The sequence below is a fragment of the Mustela lutreola genome, chromosome 16 (assembly GCF_030435805.1).
Source record: "Mustela lutreola isolate mMusLut2 chromosome 16, mMusLut2.pri, whole genome shotgun sequence".
Taxonomy (NCBI): Eukaryota; Metazoa; Chordata; class Mammalia; order Carnivora; family Mustelidae; genus Mustela; species Mustela lutreola.
In genome coordinates, this window is record NC_081305.1 from 55647488 (window position 1) to 55668671 (window position 21184).

The following is a 21184-nucleotide window of genomic DNA, read 5'->3' on the forward strand; positions in this document are numbered from 1 at the left end:
AGAGATTGTGTGCTTTGAATTTCAGTGGTGGTAGGAGCAGAAAGGTTTGCTTTAAGGATGTGCTGAGGATTGTTTTGGAAGTTATTTCTTAACTCTGAAATCTAAATCTAAGTTTTGGTGTTTTTAAGGTCCACTCAAGAAGGTGAGTACTCCTTTGAAAAAGCTGGAGCTGCTCTAGAGAGTCTGCCTGAAATGAAGACAGAGGCCCAGGCTTCAAAATCTTTGCTGACGAACGTCTTATTTGCTGAGACAGAGCTTTCTGAGGCTTTCCTCGGAAGCCAGACTTGGGAAGACAGGAGCACAGCTAACTGGCCTCCGATGGTCTGGGTTTCAAAATCCCAGGATTTGGAGGCCCGGATCACAAAGGCTCTGGCCTGGGAGATTCAGGCTGCTGAGGCCCAGCACAGAGCCAACCAATGTAAGTAAGCCAGTCAATGAAGTGGAGGTGGAAGCTACCCAGGCCCTGAACCAGAAACCCTTACCTGAGGTGCAAGTTGCAGAGGAGGAAAAGCGTGAGGTCCTCTTTACCTGTCCATGCTAGTCCAGTAAGGTTGAGTACATCCTGACTGAGGTGGGCTACTCCATGAAGATAAGCAGTCACTGGCGTTTTTTCCTCCTGTGGCTTCACAATGGAGGTTATAAATCTAGGGACCGGGAATCATGGATCCACAGGGGGCTTTAAACTCCAAGGATTTTGGGATTTGTAGAGGCTGGAAGCTTGGCACTATGAGAATAGGAGTCAGGTGCCTGAACACCTAGGATCATGAGAGTGAGAGAGGCACAGGTTATCAGAATATGAGGATGGTGGGGTTGGAGACCTTGGTCAGGGAGACTGGGGTGGAAACTAGGCATCTGGGTCTTCCTGGGGCTATGAGGGATGTGGAAACAGTTGAGCCCTGATGCGACCCTGAAGGAGGTCACTGGTGGGGAACGTGTTTTCCCAGACCCCAAAGAAGTCCAGGCACTGATGAGCCGGGTGGTTCTCAGAGCCCCTCCTGACCCCCTGCACAGGCAGTTGTCTCATCATCTACATCCTCATGCTGTTCTTGGTCGGGGTTCCTCTTCTATTCCTGGAGATGGCAGCTGGTCAGAGGATACATCGGGGCAGCATTGGTGTTTGGAAGGTCATCAGCCCCTGGATTGGTGGTGTGGGGTACAGCAGCTTCATGGTAAGGAGTCCTGGGCTGCCCAGGCCTACCCTTTATGCCCCGCTCCCACCCCAGCAGTTCCTTGTCCTGGGAGGGGTCCCATGGCTTCACTTCCATGGGTTGAGTCCCTTCAAGTCTCCAGTCCTCTGTCAGATCCCTCCCTTTTGCCTCTCCTAATCCTTCCCCCTGCCAGCCATCTCCTTCTTGGCCCCCACGTGTGCTTCATCACCAGCTTGTACTTGAATGTGGTTAATGCCTGGACCCTCTTCTACTTGGGTCAGTCCTTCTACTCTCCAGTTCCATGGGAAAAATGTCCCTTATTGGGGAAACTCCAGTGACTTTGGTGAGGAGGAAGCGAAAGAGGAGGAGAAGGGGAAACAGCTGGAGGGGAATTTGGAAGAGGAGAAAGGAGTGAAGAGGGTTAGAGAAGAGGAAAATAGTATAAAAAGAAGAAATGGGAGGGGTAAGGAATAGTGGGAAGTGGGAGAAGGGCTAAAGAGGGGAGGGGTCGCCCTGTCTAGCAGGTGTGTCTAAAACCAGGTCCCCTCAGATCCCGAATGTGTTTGGACATCACCCTCCCTGTACTTCTGGTCCGGCTGATCTTGAAGGCCTCAGACAGAATTGAGGATGGTGGGTCACCAGTCTTCAGTCTGAACCTGCCCTTATTGGTGTCCTGGTGTCTTGTTGGTGCTTTCATGATTAATGGGCTCAAGTCCACAGGGAGGGTAAGCCGTCGTTGACATTCTTGGATGCCTTCGACCTCCTCCAACGTTGTTCTCACTGATCTCCCAATGTCTCATTCCTCTGGTCTTCAGCTCCCACTAGCCCTTGACTGTTGCTGAAAATTTTCTTTTAACTCTTCATTTCTGACTCACCCTAAAAAAGGATTTATTTATTTTAGAGAGAAAGAGAGAGAACACATGAGTGAGGGGAGGGGCAGGGGGAAAGAGAGAGAATCCTTAGACTCCCCACTGAGGGTCGAACCAGATATGGGGCTTGATCCCAGGTCCCTGAGATCATGGCCTAAGCTGAAACCAAGAATCATACGCTTAACCACTTAACTGAGCCAGCCAGGTGCCCCCGATTCAGGTGTACCAATGGGGTCTACCAACTGTCAGTTGGTAGACCCCATTGGTACATGGTTGCTGATATGCCCCATTCTCAGTTCAGGTAATGTGTGTCCTAGTGCCAGCCCCCTATTTCATCATCCTCTGTTTCCTCTTCCGGAGTCTACGGCTGGAAGGGGCAGCTTTTGGCTTTCAGCATTTGTTGCTTGCCAAGGTAACATAAGTCTCCCTCATTCCCCTACCAGGCCTTAGGAGATACCTACTGTCTATTGTTAGGGCATCTTTTCCCCATTACTTACTTGTGTCCTTCCCCCCATTTATGTTAAGATTCTCCTCTCCTTCTTTGATATTTCTCCTTATACTGTCTTCTCCTTTTTAGATCTCAGCTATGTACAACATGAGTGTGTGGTATCAAGCAGAAAATCAAGTCTTGTTTGCCTTGGGTCTAGGCTTTGGTTCTGTTGTCTCCTTATCTTTGCATGTGCACCCATCCACCAGCTGTCTCAGTGATGCGTTTCTTGAGGCTCTGGTCAACCTGTTCTCCATGCTGCTGGTCACTTCTACCTTCTGTATCCTGGGCTACTGGGCTACAGTCATCACACACCACTGCAATGAGAAGTAAGGGTAGCCCCTTAGGGAGGGTCCCAGCCCCAGGGAACTACAAAACCCAGACTCTAACTTTCAAGGTGTTGCAAGACTCCTATTCACACTTAACAACCCCAGATGCACTTGCAAGCCTCTACTCTCCCCTGGAGCAAAGAACAGAAACTGTAGAACAGTAGAATCCCTCTCACATATTTTCTTGCTCTGGGCCCTTTCTGGCCCTAGAAATCTTTAAACCTGGAGATTGCTACTATCCACTTGAGATTGCCAACCACAGAGATAGGTTAAAAGTGGCAAACATTTGGGGTGCCTGGGTGGCTCAGTGGGTTAAGCCTCTGCCTTCACCTCAGGTCAAGATCTCAGGGTCCTGGGATCGAGCCCCGCATTGGGCTCTCTGCTCATTGAGAGGCCTGCTTCCCCCTCTCTCTCCGCCTGCCTCTCTGTCTACTTGTGACCTCGCTTTCTGTCAAATAAATAAATAAAATCTTTAAAAAAATAAAGTGGCAATCATTCAAGATCTGGAGAACTTTCCATTTCCTGAATGCCCTCACTTGTAACTTTCATCTCCTAAATTTAGAGATTTCTGTCAATCTATCATACTTAAATCCCAAAGAGACTCTCAGAACTAGAATCTTTATGGTCTGCTTACCCCTGTTTTTCATTCTTTAGGCATTAATTTCAAAAACACCTATTGGACATTTAGAAAGTATTCTTTGTGTACCACAGAGATGTGGACAGGTGAATCAGACCATAGTTCTTGTCTTCATTGAGTTTTCAGTTTTTGAGGGAGGGGGCAGGGGAATTACATAATTAGATAGTTGTAAACTCATGGTAACTAATAGCAGGGATGTTGAGGAAGACTGAAGACAGAGCCAGTAATTCTAATGGGGCCAATCAGAGACTCCCAGAGGTGGCACACCTCAGCTGAAATTTTCCTGGTAATCCTAACCTGTGTAGATAACCACCATTTTCTTCTAGAATAAACCTGGGCATATACATGTGCATATGTGTGAGAGTTCTCTTAGGGTGTATACTCAGGAATGGGATTGCAGGGTAGAGGGTACACACCTTCAGTTTTACCGTATACTGTCTCATTACCGAAGTGGTTTATGATGTGTGAGAATTCCATGTATTCTACTTTCTGCACATTTGATTAGATTTGGTCAGACTTTTTGCCAGTCTGGTGGAAGTATAATGGCACTTTGTAATGTTCAAAAACATTTTATTATGACATATTACATACATAAAGAAACATACAAAAAACAAAAAGTGCAGCATAAATAACTATAAAATAAATATCCTCCATGTTATGGACTAGAATGACCCTAGACACTCACTATGTATCTGATTATAACCTCTTTCCTCCCAACTACTATCATGGCTTTTATGATAATTAGTTCTTTGTTTTTCTGTATCTTTTATTATCTATGTATGCGTATTTAAGAAATATAGTTTTAATTTTTTTTTTTTTTTTTTTTGCTGCGGAAAGTCTCTTTATTTCCACTGCAGGCCCACCTCCAGGGCTCCAGGCCCCAAGCTCAGCAGCAGAGAGTTTATAAATACATAAGTTATAAAAGCAGGTGGGGAGCAGCCCAGACAGCCCTCCCAGGGGCTCGGGGCTCAGTGCTCGGTGAGCGAGAGCTGCAGGATCCTCTCTAAGCCCTCTAGTTTTAAATTTTTTTTAAAAAAAGATTTTATTTATTTATTTATTTGAGAGCGAGACAGAGATAGCTATAGAGAGCACGAGTCAGGGAAGAGAGGGAGAAGCAGGCTCCCCACTGCAAAGAGCCCATTGTGGAACTCGATTCCAGCACCCTGGGATCATGACCTGAGCTGAAGCCATTAGCTTAACTGACTGAGCCACCCAGCTGCCCCTCTGAGCAATATAGTTTAATTTGTACTTCCGTGGGGCTTGAACTCATGACCCTGAGATTGAGCATTGCAGGCACTACTGACTGTGCCAGCCAGGTGCCCCTATAATATAGCTTTTTTTTTTTTTTTTTTAAAGATTTATTTATTTATTTGACAGAGAGAAATCACAAGTAGTCGGAGAGGCAGGCAGAGAGAGAGGGGAAGCAGGCTCCCTGCTGAGCAGAGAGCCCGATGCGGGGCTCGATCCCAGGACCCTGAGATCATGACCCGAGCCGAAGGCAGCGGCTTAACCCACTGAGCCACCCAGGTGCCCCTATAGCTTTGTTTTTAAAGTAACTTTTTTCTTTTTCTTTTTTTAAAGTTTTATTTATTTAAATAATCTCTACACCCAATGTGGGGCTCAAACTCAAGACCCTGAGATCAAGAGTTACATGTTCTTCTGAGTCAGCCAGGTGCCCCTGTAAAACAATATAGTTTATGTAGTTTCATTTTTTCATTTATATGTACATTCTCTTGGTATTCTTTTGTGTTTTTCTTCTTTTATTCAACATATGTTTGTAAAATTCATGTTGTGTGTAGCTCTAGTCTGCCTTTAATGCTGTAGAATGTTTAGTTTATTAACATGTCACAATTTATTTATCCATTCTACTGTGGAACATTTGGAGTCTTACTAGTTTTTGGCTACTAGAACAGTTCCCTCTAAACATTTGCTTTTAAATATTTTATTTATTTATTTATTTATTTATTTGACAGACAGAGATCACAAGTAGGCAGAGAGCGAGAGGGAAGCAGGCTCCCCGCTGAGCAGAGAGCCCGACTCGGGGCTTGATCCCAGAGCCCTGAGATCATGACCTGAGCCAAAGGCAGAGGCTTAACCCACTGAGCCACCCAGGCGCCTCTGCTCTAAACATTCTTACACATGTTGCTCATTTCCTCCGTGTGTGCACGTTTGTCTAGGGTATACATCAGTGGGTGAGACTGTTGATGCAGTTAGTTATTAACGTGTAACAGAGCATTCCAGAAGTAACTGGTTGAGCCCAAGAACGATTTCTAATTTCTTATGATTTTGTCGATTGGCTGGAAAATTCTTCTGTTGGGCTTGCACAAGTTACCTCACAGTTCTGCATTTAGCCGGGCCCAGCTGGGACTGCACTGCTTTGTTACGTGCGGGTGTAGGCTGGCGCACTCTAGTGCTCAGTCAGCTGGTGGGTCTGCAAGGGCTGCTCTCTTCCAGGAGACCTCTCCATGCTGTTAGCTTGGGCTTCCTCACTTGATGATTCACGAACACAGATGGAATCTGTAAAGCATTGAAACCTAAGCATGGGAATGCTCCTGGTGTTGCTGCTGCCACAGTGCTTTATCAGAGGAAGTCCCAAAGCCACCTCAGGTTCGCAGGGTGGAAAAATAGACTTTACTGCTTGATGGGAGGAGATGCAAGATACAATAGCTGTGTTTCTACCACATGTATCTGTAGCTTCATTAGATCCTGCCAAGTTACTTTCCATAGTATTTTTAGGATTGTAGTGATTTCTTTTCCCCTCTTTCTGTCGCTGTTTCTGTCTCTTTCTCTCTCTCTCAAACACACACATGCATAATCTCCACGGTAGAATGCACAGCAAATAGTTAAAGATTTCTTAGCTCATACCATTGCAAAAACAAACATACTAATCCCAGGGTTCAGTATTTGTTAACACCTTTTGTCTTTGTCCTGAATTTTATAATCAAAATACTGTATTCAAAAATCACTTGGGTTAATTCTTTTTCCTACATTCAGTATGATTGTTACTCACGTGAAATACAGTTATGTTCATTTATTTCTGTTTGTATGGAATTTTAATATCTCTCCACACTTTTATTTTAGTGTTAAACATTAACATGGTTTCAAAAGACAAAATTATATAAAAGGATACTCAGAGAAGTATCAGTCCTCCACCATCACTTCAGCCCAGTTCCTGTCCATCCTCTGTAGGTAACCAATCTCATTCTTTTTTGGTTTATCCTTCTTGTGTTTGTAGAAATAAGGAGAAAGATGTATATTTTCTTATTTAGCCTTCTTTCTTACACAGTAGGTAGCCTTTTCCTTTTTCATTTACTAATATATTCTGGGAATCACTCTTCCATATTCATTCCTTTCTTAGATGTTCTGCCTTAGGCCTGGTGGTAGTGCCTGCCATTCTCTGTATCTGTGGTTCCTTGGTGTTTTACAGTTCTCATCCCCCTTAGTAGGTGAGCCCTTGGTATAGTTAATAATTGGGTGCCGGGCACCTGGGTGGATCAGTCGGCTAAGAGTCCAGTTCTTGATCTTGGTTCAGGTCATGATCTCAGGGTTGTGAGTTCAAGCCCTGCACTGGGCTCCCTGTGGGACATGGAGCCTACTTAAAAAAAAAAAAAAAAAAATTGGATGGGGCACCTGGTTGGCTCAGTGGGTTAAAGCCTCTGCCTTTAGGTCAGGTCATGATCTCAGGGTCCTGGGATTGAGCCCCGCATCGGGCTCTCTGCTCAGCAGAGAGCCTGTTCCCCGCCCCAACCCCAGCCTGCCTCTCTGCCTACTTGTGATCTCTGTCTGTAAAATATATAAATTAAAAAAAAATTGGATGGGGCACCTGGGTGGCTCAGTGGGTTAAAGCCTCTGCTTTCGGCTTGGGTCATGGTCCTAGGGTCCTGGGATCTAGCCCCGCATCGGGCTCTCTGCTCAGTGGGGAGTCTGCTTCCCCCCACTTCTCTGCTTGCCTCTCTGCCTACTTGTAATCTCCATCTGTCAAATAAATAAATAAAATCTTTAAAAAAAATTGGATGCCTTAAAAATTCAAACCATTTTCTCTTTGAAAAGACATACTCATTAAAATAATGAAAATGCATGTCCCAAAATTGGAGAAATGTATATATCTGTACATTTATATTCAGAATATGTAAAAAACTCCTAAAACTCACTAAGAAAACAACCCAACAAAAGTGAACACTTAACTTTCTACAGTTTACTTAGAATTATTATTTTACACTCTAAGTGGAATATAAAACCTTTCCACCCTACATGGCCCTTTGTCCTCCAACCCTTTGTGATATAGTTGCCATATGTACTACGTTAACTTATATTGAAGACCCCATCAAATAACGTTAAAACTTTTGCTTCCGATTAATGTCTGTTTACTTTCAACTGACACATATTCTAAAACTTAAGAGGAGGAAAATTTCCATTATTTTTAACCTAGAAACCTAACATTTTTGTTGGTCTTTCGTTTCTGAAGTTTGGGAATTTTCCCTCCTGTATAATTTTTATTCCATCTGAAACCTTCAACTTTTTTTTTTTATATTGGCAGGTTATGTTGTCAGTGAATGTTTGGAGTTCCCTTCATCTGAAAATGCCTTAATTTACGTTCATTCTTTTTTAAAAAAAATTAATTAATTAATTAATAATTTTTAAAAAAGATTTTTTATTCATTTATTTGACAGAAAGAGATGATGAGCAGGCAGAGAGGCAGGCAGAGAGAGAGGAGGAAGCAGGCTCCCCGCCGAGCAGAGAGCCCGATGCGGGGCTCGATCCCAGGACCCTGAGATCTTGACCTGAGCTGAAGGCAGCGGCTTAACCCACTGAGCCACCCAGGTGCCCCCCTTTTTTTTTAATTTAAATTCATTTAGCCAACATAGTACATCATTCATTTCAGATGTTGAGTTCAGTAATTCATCAGTTGCATGTAATACCAGTGCTCATCATATGACCTGCTCTCTCTAATTTACCTGCATTCTTGAAGGATATTTCCTTTGGATGAAGAATTGTAGGTTGACAGTCCATTTCCTTCAGCACTTAAGAAATGTACTGTTTCTTGCTGGACTCCTTTTTAAAAATGATTTTATTTATTTCTTTGTCAGAGCATGAGCTATAAGCAGAGGGAGAGGGAGAAGCATCTGAATCTTTGTGTGTGCCAAGTTTTTTTTTTTTTTTAATTGTATCTGGCACATTGTAGATGTGGTGTGGGGACTCTGGATTTTGTAATGTTTCTCAAATGTGTATTGGTTTTGTTGTAATTGTTTTACTAAGCAGGCAGTTAACTTGACTAAACTCTAAGCGGAAACTTTCTTTCCTGTCGTATGTACCAACTGAATGTTTCAGCATTTTTATCTTCCATTGGACAGCTTGGAGTTATTTAGAGGTCAGCTGGAGATTAGGGCAAAGCTTATACAGAGAATTTGGGGCTCCCTTTCTGGCTCTCTTCTTCCCATGGTCTGCGAACTTTCATTGTGACTGTTAGGCATTTACTTGTCCGTGTGGAGGTAATCTGTCTTTTCCTCAAGCTCGTTTTAAGATTGCTGCTCTTTATTTAGTTTTCTGCAATTTCATTATATCTCAAGGGGGAATTCTTCAGTTTTGCTTGGGATTCTTTCGGCTCCTTGTATCTGTGAATTACTGTTTTTCACTACTTCTGAAAATTCTCCACTTTTACTTGTTCACATATTACCTCTGTCTCATTGTCCATCTTATCCCATTTGTCAGATTTTCCCATCATACCATCCAGCTCTCTTGAACTCTCATATTTTCCATCTATGTTTTCTGTACCCTGGCCCCAGTCAATTACTGATCTGTTTTGTATCACTATGGATTATATTTTTCTTTTCTAGAGTAAATGGATTCATAGTGCATTCTTATATCTGACTTATTTTACTTAGCATAAGGTATTTGTCTTTTTTTCGTCTATATTGTTGGAGGGGGGCACCTGGGTGGCTCAGTGGGTTAAAGCCTCTGCTTTCGGCTCAGGTCATGATCCCAGGGTCCTGGCATTGAGCCTCGCATTGGGTTCTCTGCTCAGCGGGGAGCCTGCTTCTCCCTCTCTCTCTGCCCGCCTCTCTGCCTACTTGTGATTTCTGTCTGTCAAATAAATAATAAATTTATTATTTATTAATAGGTGTTTTGGATTGTCTCTTTTTATTGCTGAGTAACTATTCTGTTTTATGAATATACCACAATTATGTTTAATCATTTTCCTGTTTATGGGCATTTGAGTTGGTTCTGATTTGGGGCTGTGATGAGTCGAAATGCTGGGGGCATTCATATATAAGACTTTGTGTGAATACATTTTCATTTCTTTTGGGTGAATACTTAGGAGAGGGTGATATGGTTACTGTATGTTTAACTTCATAAAAAAACCTGCTAAATTGTTTTAGAAGTTGTTTTTACCAATTTTACATGTTTAGTAGCAAAGTATGGGAGTTCCAGTGGCTCCACAACCTTGCCAATACTTGGTAATATCAGTTTTTTAAATTGTATCCATTCCAGTAGATGTGTACAGTGCTGGGTCATTGTGATTTTAACGGCATTTCCCTAATGACTAATTATGTTGGCCGTCTTTTTTTTTTTTTTTTTTTTAAGATTTTATTTATTTATTTATTTGACAGAGAGAGAGATCACAAGTAGGCAGAGAGGCAGGCAGAGAGAGAGGGAGAAACAGGCTCCCCACTGAGCAGAAAGCCTGATGTGGGGCTCGATCTCAGGACCCTGAGATCATGACCTGAGCCGAAGGCAGAGGCTTAACCCACTGAACCACCCAGGTGCCCCGATCTTGGCTGTCTTTTAAAGTGTTGTTGGCATTTTACATTTCTTCTGGCCTCTCTTTTCAAATCTACTGCCTATTTTCATAACCTTTAAAAGAAACCCCATTAGCTGTCATGTCCATTATTCTCCTCTGAGCCCCTGGAAACCAGTAATCTACTTTCTGTCTCTATGGATTTGCCTATTCTTGACATTTATTATAAATGGAATCAAACAATATGATGGGAGCTTTTGTTTTTTGCTTCTTTCACCACACAGCCTTTTTCATTGTGTTTGGTGTTTTTTTGTTTTGTGTAGTGACTATGGCAGCATTTCTTTTTTTTTGTCATCATGGTTAGTGTACTCCTTAATCTCCATCACCTATTTCACCTATCCTCCACCCACCTCCCCTCTTGTAGCCCTTAGTTTGTTCTCTATAGATAAGAATCTGTTTCTTGGGGGTGCTGGCGGCTCAGTGGGTTAAGGTTCACTCATATCTCAGTTCATGGTCTCAGGGATGGGATCGAGCCCTGCATTGGGCTCTCTGCTCATCAGGGAGCCTGCTTCCTCCTCTCTCTGCCTGCCTCTCTGCCTACTTGTGATCTCTGTCTCTGTGTCAAATAAATAAATAAAATCTTAAAAAAAAAAAAAGAATCTGTTTCTTGGTTTGTCTCTCTTTTGTTCTCCTGCTTGTTGTTTGTTTTGTTTCTTAAATTCCACATATGAGTGAAATCATATGGTATTTGTGTGTCTCTGACTGACTTAATCTCATTTAGTATTATACTGTCTAGTTCCATCCATGTTGTTGCAAATGGCAGGATTTCACTCTTTTTTATGGCTGAATAATATTCCTCTGTGTGTGTGTGTGTGTGTGTGTGTGTGTGTGTACCTGTACATGTGTGTACGGATCACATCTCTGTCCATTCATCTCTTGAAAGATGCTTGAGCGGCTTCCATTAATTTGGCTTTTGTAAATAATGCTGCAGTAAACATAGGGGCATGTATTCCATTTGAATTTGTATTTTTGTATTTTTTTGGTAAATACTGGTAGAGCAATTACTGGATCATGGGGTAGCTCTATTTTTAACTTATTGAGGAGCCTCCATACTGGTTTCCACAGTGGCTGCACCAGTTTGCATTCCCACCAAAAATGCATGAAGGTTCCTTTTTTTCTGCATCCTCGAGGACGTCTGTTTCCTGTGTTGTTAATTTTAGCCATTCTGACAGAGGTGAGGTGCTATCTCACTGTAGTTTTGATTTGCATTTCCCTGATGATTAGTGATGGTGAGCATCTTCTCATATGTCTGTTGGCCATCTGGATGTCTTCTTTGAAGAAAGGTCTGTTCACGTCTTTTGCCCATTTTTAGTAGCATTTTTTGATTAGAAAAAACACGTAACATGAAAGTTACTAAACCATCTTTAAGTATGCAGTTCAGTACTGTGAAATAGATTTACACTGTTGTGAAATCGATCTCCAGAATGTTTTCATTTCACAAAACTGAAACTACACCATTTAAACAACATACTCCCTTTCCCCTCTCTCCTCAACCTCTGATAAACATCTTTCCACTTTCTGTTTCTATTGGTTTGACTATTTTAGATTACTTATTAATAAGTAGAAGCATGTGGTATTTGTCTTTTTTCATGTTCTCCTAGGAGCTTTACAGTTTTAGCTTTTTTTTTGTTGTTCACATATCCTCTATTTCTTTTTTTTTTTTTTTTTTTTTTTTTTTTTTTTTTTAAAGATTTTATTTATTTATTTGACAGACAGAGATCACAAGCAGGCAGAGAGGCAGGCAGAGAGAGAGAGAGAGAGAAGGGAGCAGGCTCCCTGCTGAGCAGAGAGCCCGATGCGGGACTCGATCCCAGGACCCTGAGATCATGACCTGAGCCGAAGGCAGCGGCTTAACCCACTGAGCCACCCAGGCGCCCATATCCTCTATTTCAAGTAAATTTTTGTGCAAGGTGTGGAGTAAAAGTCAGGGTTAATTATTTTTACCTTTTAGATACCCATTTGTTCCAGCACCATTTGTTGAAAAGACAATCTTTTCCTCATCAAATTGCCTTGTTATCTTTGTTGAACGTTGATTGACCATAGATGTTTAAGTCGGATTCCAGACTATCCTAGTCAATTTACCAAGAGCATCCTGTTGTGATTACTAATATATTATAGTAAATCCTATTTATTAAAAGATTTTATTTATTTATTTGACAGACAGATCACATGTAGGCAGAGAGGCAGGCAGAGAGAGGAGGAAGGAGGCTCCCTGCTGAGTAGAGAGCCCAGTATGGGCTCTGATCCCAGGACCCTGGGATCATGACCTGAGCCAAAGGCAGAGGCTTTACCCACTGAGCCACCCAGGCATCCCTATTATACTAAATCTTAAAATCAAGTTTTGTAAATTCACCAATTGTGTTATTATTTTCCAAAATTGTTTTGGCTATTGTGTATCTTCACTCTGCATGTAAATTTTAATTTACATTTTAATTAATTTAAATGACAAGAATTAGCTTGTCATTTTTTTTTTTACAAAGATAAAATCCTACTATGTTGTTAATTGGGATTGAATTATTGATTGGATCAACAGATCATTTTGAGAAGAATGAATAATTAGCAAAACAGTGTCTTCTGATTCAGGAACATGGTGTATCTCTGTTATTTGGATGTTCCTTAATTTCACATAGTAATACTTTGTAAGTTTCAGTATATAAGATGTCTTGCACATATTTTGTAAATTTTATCCCTAATGATTTCATGTTTTATATTTGATTGTAAATAATATCCTTAAACTTTAATTCTCATTCTTCATTGTTTAGTATATTGAGGTACAACTGATTTGTGTATATTAATCTTGATAAACTCATCTTTTTGTAGCTTTAAGTTTTCTACATATATAATCATGTAGATTTGAATGAAGACTTTTATTCCTCCTGCTTATCTTTTAGAGGTTATTTTACTTGCTTTATGGCATTGATTGGAATCTCCAGTATGTTTTTTTGTTTTTTAAAGATTTTTTTGTTTTATTTTTTTTTTTTGACAGACAGATCACAAGTAGGCAGAGAGGTAGGCAGAGAGAGAGGGAGGAAGCACGCTCCCTGCTGAGCAGAGAGCCTGATGCGGGGCAACATCCCAGGACTCTGCGATCATGACCTGAGCTGAAGGCAGCGGCTTTAACCCACTGAGCCACCCAGGTGCCCCTCTTTTTTTTTTTTTTTTTTAAGATCTATTTAGGGGCACCTGGGTGGTTTAGTCAGTTATATTAACATGTCTCCTTTCAGCTCAGGTCATGATCCCAGGGTCCTGGGACTGAGCCCTGCATCAGGCTCCTTGCTCAGTGGGGAGCCCGCTTCTCCCTCTCCCTCTGCTACTCCCTCTGCTTGTGCTCTCTTCCTTTTTTACAAAAAGGTCTATTTATTTGAGAGAGAGAAAGACTGTGAATGGAAGGGGTGGGGTAGAGGCAGAGGAAGAGAGAATCCCTAGCAGACCCCCATGCTCCATGCAGACCCTGACAAGAGGTTTGATCCCAGGGCCCTGAGATCATGGCCTAAGCAAAAATCAAGAGCCGACATCTAATCAACTGAGCCACACAGGTACCCCTATTTGTGGGAATTCTTAAGGCCTAGAATGAAGGTGCATTCATCCAAATAGGACTTTTGTTTCTACCTGATGCAGGGGACATTAGAAAGAGATTACTTGAATCTCGGTTCTCAGCCTGAGTTCTTGAGTTGACCAGAGTCAAATATTTGGGCTGCAAATCCAAGGTAGGGCTGGCTTGTGCTTATGACATGCCAGGAACTTTAAATATTTCCCTTCATTTTGCTCATTTTTCTTCTTTTTTTCTTTTTTTTTTTAAGATTTTATTTATTTATTTGACAGAGAGAGATCACAAGTAGGCAGAGAGGCAGGCAGAGAGAGAGGGGGAAGCAGGCTCCCCGCTGAGCAGAAAGCCTGATGTGGGGCTTGATCCCAGGACCCTGAGATCATGACCTGAGCCAAAGGCAGAGGCTTAAGCAGGCTTAAGAGGCTGAGCAGAAAGCCTGATGTGGGGCATGATCCCAGGACCCTGAGATCATGACCTGAGCTGAAGGCAGAGGCTTAACCCACTGAGCCACCCAGGTGCCCCATTTTGCTTATTTCTGAAGCAAACTTCTTTGCATTCCCTGTTTTGTGGAAGGCTTGGGTGTGAATTTCTAGTTCTTTTTTTTTTTAAAGATTTTATTTATTTATTTGACAGATACAGTGAGAGAGGGAACACAAGCAGGGGGAGTGGGAGAGGGAAGCAGCCCCCTCCTGCCAAACAGGGGGGTCAGTGCGGGACTTGATCCCAGAACCCTGGGATCATGACCCAAGCTGAAGGCAGACGCCCAACAACTGAGCCACCGAGGCGCCCATCTAGTTCATTTTTATACTGAAGGTGTAGCCCTTTGAGGTGTGAAGTTTAAGGGAAAACCTTTTACCCTGATTCTTACTTGTGCAGACTCTGGTGCTTTATATCTGACCTCCATGGTCTTTTTATTTCTTAAAGATCACAAAATAGGAAACTACAGGTATAGTTTGCTATATTTGACTTTTACTTCAGGAAAAAGTTGTTTTGGATGTCCCCTTTCCCCATTGTTTTTGTCTGTACTTGAATTTTTGTCTAGTAATCCCTCACTTTTTCAATATTTTAATTCTTTTAAGAAGATTTAAAATATCTTTCAGACTTTTAAGTTACCTACAGTGAGAGAGTTGATCCAAATATTTAAATTGCCTATTACCAAGAGGGCATATTTTATTTTCTAAGATGTGATCGAATAATTATTATTTCCCTGCACCTTGCATTTTGCTCTTATCACTAAGTATTTGGAATAGAGCAACAAGCCAAGTTGTTTGCTCTTAACACTAAACAGTTGGTAAAGAGCAACAAGCCAAGTTGTTTTATTTTTGTTTTTTATTAAACAAGCTGTGGCTAATTTTGTTTTTTCCCAAGATTTTATTTATTTATTTGACAGAGAGAGATCACATGGAGGCAGAGAGGCAGGTGGAGAGAGAGGAGGAAGCAGGCTTCCCGCCAGGGCTTGATCCCATGACCCTGAGATGGTGACCTGAGCAGAAGGCAGAGGCTTTAACCTACTGAGACACCCAGGCACCCCTGTGGCCAGTTTTATTAAAGAAAAATTCTGCATGATTTACTCTTCACTGGTCTGTGTGGTATGCTTCTAATGTTATCAGAATCACCTGGACCAGTAATAGTGTGTATATTCTTTGTAATTCCCATGTGCTGTGCCCAGTTCAGTATTATTGCCACTCTAGTGATGGACACCAGTTTTGGCTGACATGGCATAATATTCTATTTCAGATTTCCTCAAGGCTGGGCAATTGTTGGTGAGGATGACCAGTTTTGCTTTGCCATGTCTGATCATTTTCAGAGTCTGCTTGTACCCCAGCACATACTTTCCACTTTTCATAACAAGCTGGAGCCTAGAGTTGGTCGACTCCCACGACTTTTTTATCTTCTTTGGGGCCACCATCTTCCCACCTTAGGTGCGGATGGCTCCAACCAAGAGCCACTGCCAAAATGGCCAGGAGAGAGAAAGGCTGACTTGAATTTTTAAGGATTTTTAGGAATTAGTCAAGTGCAGAGTGGTAGCGGGGGTAGGGTAGGTCTTGGGCATGAGAGAGTATGGCCAACCCTGAAACTGTAAGTGGTTGAATCTGATTAAAGCATGAAATGTGCAGAGGGTCATGGGAAGAAGGTAAAGTTAAAGAGGTCAGCAGGGCTCGGATCTAAAGGTTTTTAAGAAGCAGTTTCTCCAAGATGGGATGGGAGGGAGACAAACCATAAGCGACTCTTAATCTCACAAAACAAACTGAGGGTTGCTGGGGGGAGGGGAGTGGGATTATGGACATTGGGGAGGGTATGTGCTTTGGTGAGTGCTGTGAAGTGTGTGAACTGGCGATTCACAGACCTGTACCCCTGGGGATAAAAATGTATTATATGTTTATAAAAAATAAAAAATAAAAAATTAAAAAAAAAAAAAGAAGCAGTTTCTCTCACATAGCACAACTCCATGGGAGCATTATGTAGGTGGTAATCTAAGTAAATGGTGCTCACTGACATTTGTAATGCAAATCCTAGAAGATTGCCTTTTACCCACTAGTCTAAGAAGAGAGAAAGGGAAGAGGTAGGTGGTAAATCAGAGACCCCACCACTGCAGCACGTACCCCAGAGTCCCCGCAGAGACAATAGAAAACCCTTTTTCCAGGATCATAAATTCTCTAGGCTCACACAAATTCATGATCATGGAGGTGGGTACCTTCTAGGTTTTATCCCAGGCTCTACCTTACCTAGATCAGTAGTGCTAGGTTAGTGGTATACTTTCTTTTCTAGAAGATAAGGAAAAAGGAGACCATTTCTTAAGGAGCCAAATGTTCTATGTGATTCGACTCCTCATCCCCAGGAATGCCGAAGCACTTGCAAAGCTGGTAACCCTGGGGAAACTGCCTGTTGTGGCCCATCCCCCTCCCAACCTGGTTGATAACCCAACCTCCATTTTCAGCTCCTGGCTCAGCAGCCTTCCCCGGCCCATCAAGAGCATGGTCCTCAGCTATGTGACTGAATGCAACTTAGAGAAGCAGTTTTCGAAGGTCAGTAAAAATAGGTGAGGAGAGCTTAGAGTTACTCAGAGCCTTCAGTGAAACAGAAATTTCAGCTTTTGTTAGCACTAGAAAAAAAAAATCTCAGAAGCAGCAGGATAACCTACAGCCCTGGTAATGCAAAGAACTATAGCCTGCAGAATGCCTTCTGTGGATGCTATTAGGTGGCTCGGTTTTCCTCATCAGAGGGTCAGCCTGGAGATCTGATCTTCTCAGTGACCCGCAGCTTTTAGAGAGTTTCCTGGGGAAGATAGATAGTACCCTTGTCTGTATGTTTGTGTTAAGTTCAAGGACACTTTAACTCCTGCCCTCTCTTTCCTTAACAGGTTAAGGCGGGCCCAGTCATTGCCATTCGTGGCCTTCCTTGAAGCCATGTCATTCATTCCTTGGTCTGTCTTCTGGTCCATCCTCCTCCTCCTGCTTTTGCTGACACTGAGGCTGAGCAGCATGATAGGGCTCATGCAGGCCATCCTTACCCCACTCCAGGACACCTTTTCTTCTTTCAGGAAATATACAAAGCTGCTTACAGGTACTCTGACCAGTGCCCAACTCCCACCAATGGCCCTGAGTTCTCTGAGACTTTTACCCAGTCCAGGTGTATAACCTCTGCTTAGCCCTTGTCTTCCAACCAGACCTCTGACCTTGATCCAGATCCAGTGTTTCCTCCAGTGATTGTCTTTGTGTTCATGTTCCTGTGTGGCCTCTTCTTCACTCAACCTTCAGGCATCTACTACATGAGTCTGCTGAATGAATACTGGACGGTCTTCCCCATAACCATCATCATCATACTTGAAAATGTAGCTGTGAGCTGGGCCTATCTGGCCAGGAGGTGATAGCTTGGGTCTATAGGGAAGGTTGACCCCTTTCTTGTTGCCTCTCTTATCACCCAGCTAGAGTGACATAGGTACTCTTAACTTCAGGGCCTTCTGAAAAACCTGTTTGTTCATTCATTCAATACTTAACATACTTATTGAGTGCTTATTACGTGCCAGGCACTGTTTTACTTAACTAAGGTTATTGAATAAAACAAGCATCCCTGTCCTTAAGGAATTTATATTCTAGTGGTAGTAATAAGCAATAATCAGATGAACATATAAAAAGATCAGGTGCTGATAATTGACAGGAGAAAATCTAAGGGTAAAGTAAGATGATCAAGAATATGCATGGGTGTTAATTTAGATAGGATGGCAAGGAAGGCCTTCTGATAAAGTGACATTTGAGCAGACTCCTGAGTGAAATGAAGGAAGGAGCCATGACAGATTTTGAGGAAGTGTTCCAAGAAGCAGAGGAAACACTTTAGTACCGAGGCAAGAGGAAGCATTATGCCTGGAATTTCTGAGGAAGGAGATCAGGTTGGAGTAGGTTGTTGGTAGATGAAGCCAGAGAGAACAGGAGATCATGTAGGACCTTCTAAGCCTTTGCAGGAGTTAGCTTTTATACATTACTTCAGGGGTAGAGGCACTGAAAGTTTTGAGTAGGGGAGCGGCATCATCAGATTTATTTATTTACTTTTAAATATACATAAGACTGCTGTGCAGAAAATAGACTTGAGGATTCAAGAGTGAAGCAAGGAGAGCAGATAGGTGTTATTGTAATATTCCAAGTGAGAGCTAACAATGCCTTGGGCTAGGGTGGTAGAGGTGTTAAGTTAAGAGATGTCTTCTAATGCTGCAAGGAAAAGCCACCAGAGAAGAGGGAACAAGATAATCAGGGACTGATAGACATAACTGTGCAAGGAAGAGTGGGAAAATCCAAATAAAACACAAAGGACTCCTGAGCCTGGCTTTTAACAGGCTGGTGTGTAGACATCCAAGTGGCATTATTCAGAAGCAGAAGGCTTAGGTGGCAGCATTTTCAGATGAGAGTTGTTCACACATTCAAAAAAATTTCTTGAGGCTTTCTCTGTGTTGGGAAGGCCTTGTCATTACTGGGATACAAATAAATTAGAGTGAGTTCCTTCTTTCAAAAAACACAGACACCAAAGAGGAAGACATATATAAGCAGATAATCCCAGTCCAGGTGGTAAGTCTATAGTCAAGGTAGCCAGGGACACTCTAGGGGGACCTGGAGAGACTGGGAAGGCATCATAAAGGAAAAAATGGTTGAGCATCATCCAGAAAGATGAATAGGTAGACAAAGAGAATGGCATTCTAGGCCAGAGAACCCACTTGGATATTTATTATGATTGAGAACCTGCAGTAGAGGAGGCTGTATCCATGGGCTGGAAGAAACTAAGGAAAGTTCCCAGAGGGTCAAGTGTTGCCTTTTTTTTTAGTTTGCATTGTTCAGCATGGATACCCAGCATGTAGAAGAGTCCCTCGCACATCATGAACACTTTCATACTCTTGGAATGAATGAAAGGACTAGACCTTTATCCTGAGGGCATTGGGTACCCATGAAAGGTTTTTTGTTTTTTTTTTTTTAAAGATTTTATTTATTTATCAGAGAGAGAGAAGGGGAGAGAGCAAGCACAGGCAGACAGAATGGCAGGCAGAGGCAGAGGGAGAAGCAGGCTCCCTGCCGAGCAAGGAGCCCGATGTGGGACTCGATCCCAGGACGCTGGGATCATGACCTGAGCCGAAGGCAGCTGCTTAACCAACTGAGCCACCCAGGCATTCCCCCATGAAAGGTTTTGAGCAGTAAAGGGATGTTTAAAAATATTTTCTTCAGTTGGGATGCAGGACTGACTAGGGAGAAGATAAGAGAGGGTGAGGCTTGAGCTGAAGCAGAGGTTTGGAGGTGAAGTAGAATATTTGAAAGATGCTAAGGTCTGGCTGGCCTCAACCTCCAAGTCTGGGTGAGGCCTGACTAGGCCTCCCACAGTCTTGTGGCCCTTTCTTCCAGGTTCCTTGAAGACTTGGCAATCATGTGGGGACCCCCTGCTTCTCTCATCATTCGTGGGCTGTGGTGCTTTCTGTCTCCATTTGTGCTGCTAGCCCTGTTTGTGATTACTGTGATTCATCTGTCTCAGAGGACTATCACCTACGTGGCCTGGGACTCAAACAGTGTGAGCCTCCCTCCCCTGACACCCGACCTTCCTAGGGAGTGGGGTTAGATTTTCAATCTACCCGTGGCCTAAAGACCCTATCATCTCATTCCCTGGCTCCCTAAAGACTCCTTAGTCCTCCGCCCTCCTTGCCCTCCTTCGCCTCCCACCCTTCCCTTCTACAGTCCTTCCTTTTCTGGGAACTTTGATATTCTGAGCCCCTTTCCCATCTTTCCACAGTCAAAAGAGGTTCTTCAACAATACCCATCATGGGGGCTGCTTACGATTATTGCCCTTTGTCTCATGGTCATCCTCCCCATCCCCACATACTTTGTAAACTGTCTCACCTAAAGGATTTCCTTCAGCTCCACAAGCCAGGGCAAGCCTGTGATATCCTCCAAGTGCTTACCCTTAATCCAGCCAGCACTTACTACAGAGGTCCAAAAGGAAGAAGTCCTGTAAGCTGATAATCAAGTTGCTGGTTAACCTGTTGGTGATTGCCCAATTTCATTCATTTGACATCACACATTCCTTGAAACAGCATAATGGGCAACTCTTAATACCAATGTGCAACTGTTAATGTCCCCAGATGCAGAACTGCTTTTACTCCCAAGAGAAAGGCATTATTTGGTTGACTCATGGGGCCTGGATTTGCAGCCCCCTCCCAGAACCCATCCTCCCTGGTTACCACTGTTACTGTGTTTTCCCCATCCCTTTCCTCAGAGAGAGAGAGAGAGAGAGTGAGAGAGAGTGTGTGTAAATACACACACACACACACACACATTGTCAGTAATGCCTAACAAATCTGCTTCTTGTCTTTTCTGTTCAGCTCCTAGAAGGGAGCTGGAGGAGTAATACTGTTGGTCAATAAATCAGTCCATTGGGACTCCAAGTACTTGGTGTCAGCAGACTTTTTTTCTATAAATGTCTTTTCCCCAGGAGTTCTTTCTTTTGAGAGCCAGATGTCCAGCCCAGAGTTCCTGCCTTCTTGCCATGGCAAATTCAGAATCTCTATTACTAACCTTGCTTTATCCAGAGATTGGCCTTTAGCCTAGACAAACATGGGAAATGGTGGCTTCAGCAAGGATGGAAAGACTATAAATGCATTTGCTAATGGGACATGGTAATCCTATATTGAGTCTAAAAATTAAAAAGAGGTTCCAAGACTGTGAATTGACACACACCAGTTTAGGCAACTACCAATCTAAGTTGCTGAGCCCGCCAGTGTCCCATGTCTGTGTGGTAGAAGACATGGCAAGTTTTTTGTTTTTTTTTTTAAGATTTTATTTATTTGACAGAGATCACAAGTAAGCAGAGAGGCAGGCAGGGGCGGGGCGGGGGCAGGGGTGG

At 42.8% G+C, this 21184-nt stretch overlaps 1 protein-coding gene across 1 annotated transcript; it reads left to right on the top strand.

Moving 5' to 3' along the window:
• Nucleotides 1-192: 192 nt before the first annotated feature.
• On the top strand, nucleotides 193-20185 carry SLC6A16 (solute carrier family 6 member 16). Its single transcript, XM_059151243.1, is given in 14 exon segments — nucleotides 193-387; nucleotides 428-638; nucleotides 1012-1169; nucleotides 1364-1471; nucleotides 1473-1491; nucleotides 1699-1737; nucleotides 1740-1873; nucleotides 2319-2429; nucleotides 2595-2833; nucleotides 16653-16853; nucleotides 17181-17377; nucleotides 17518-17677; nucleotides 19693-19855; nucleotides 20075-20185. Coding segments are annotated over 14 exon segments (2046 nt in total).
• Nucleotides 20186-21184: the final 999 nt, after the last annotated feature.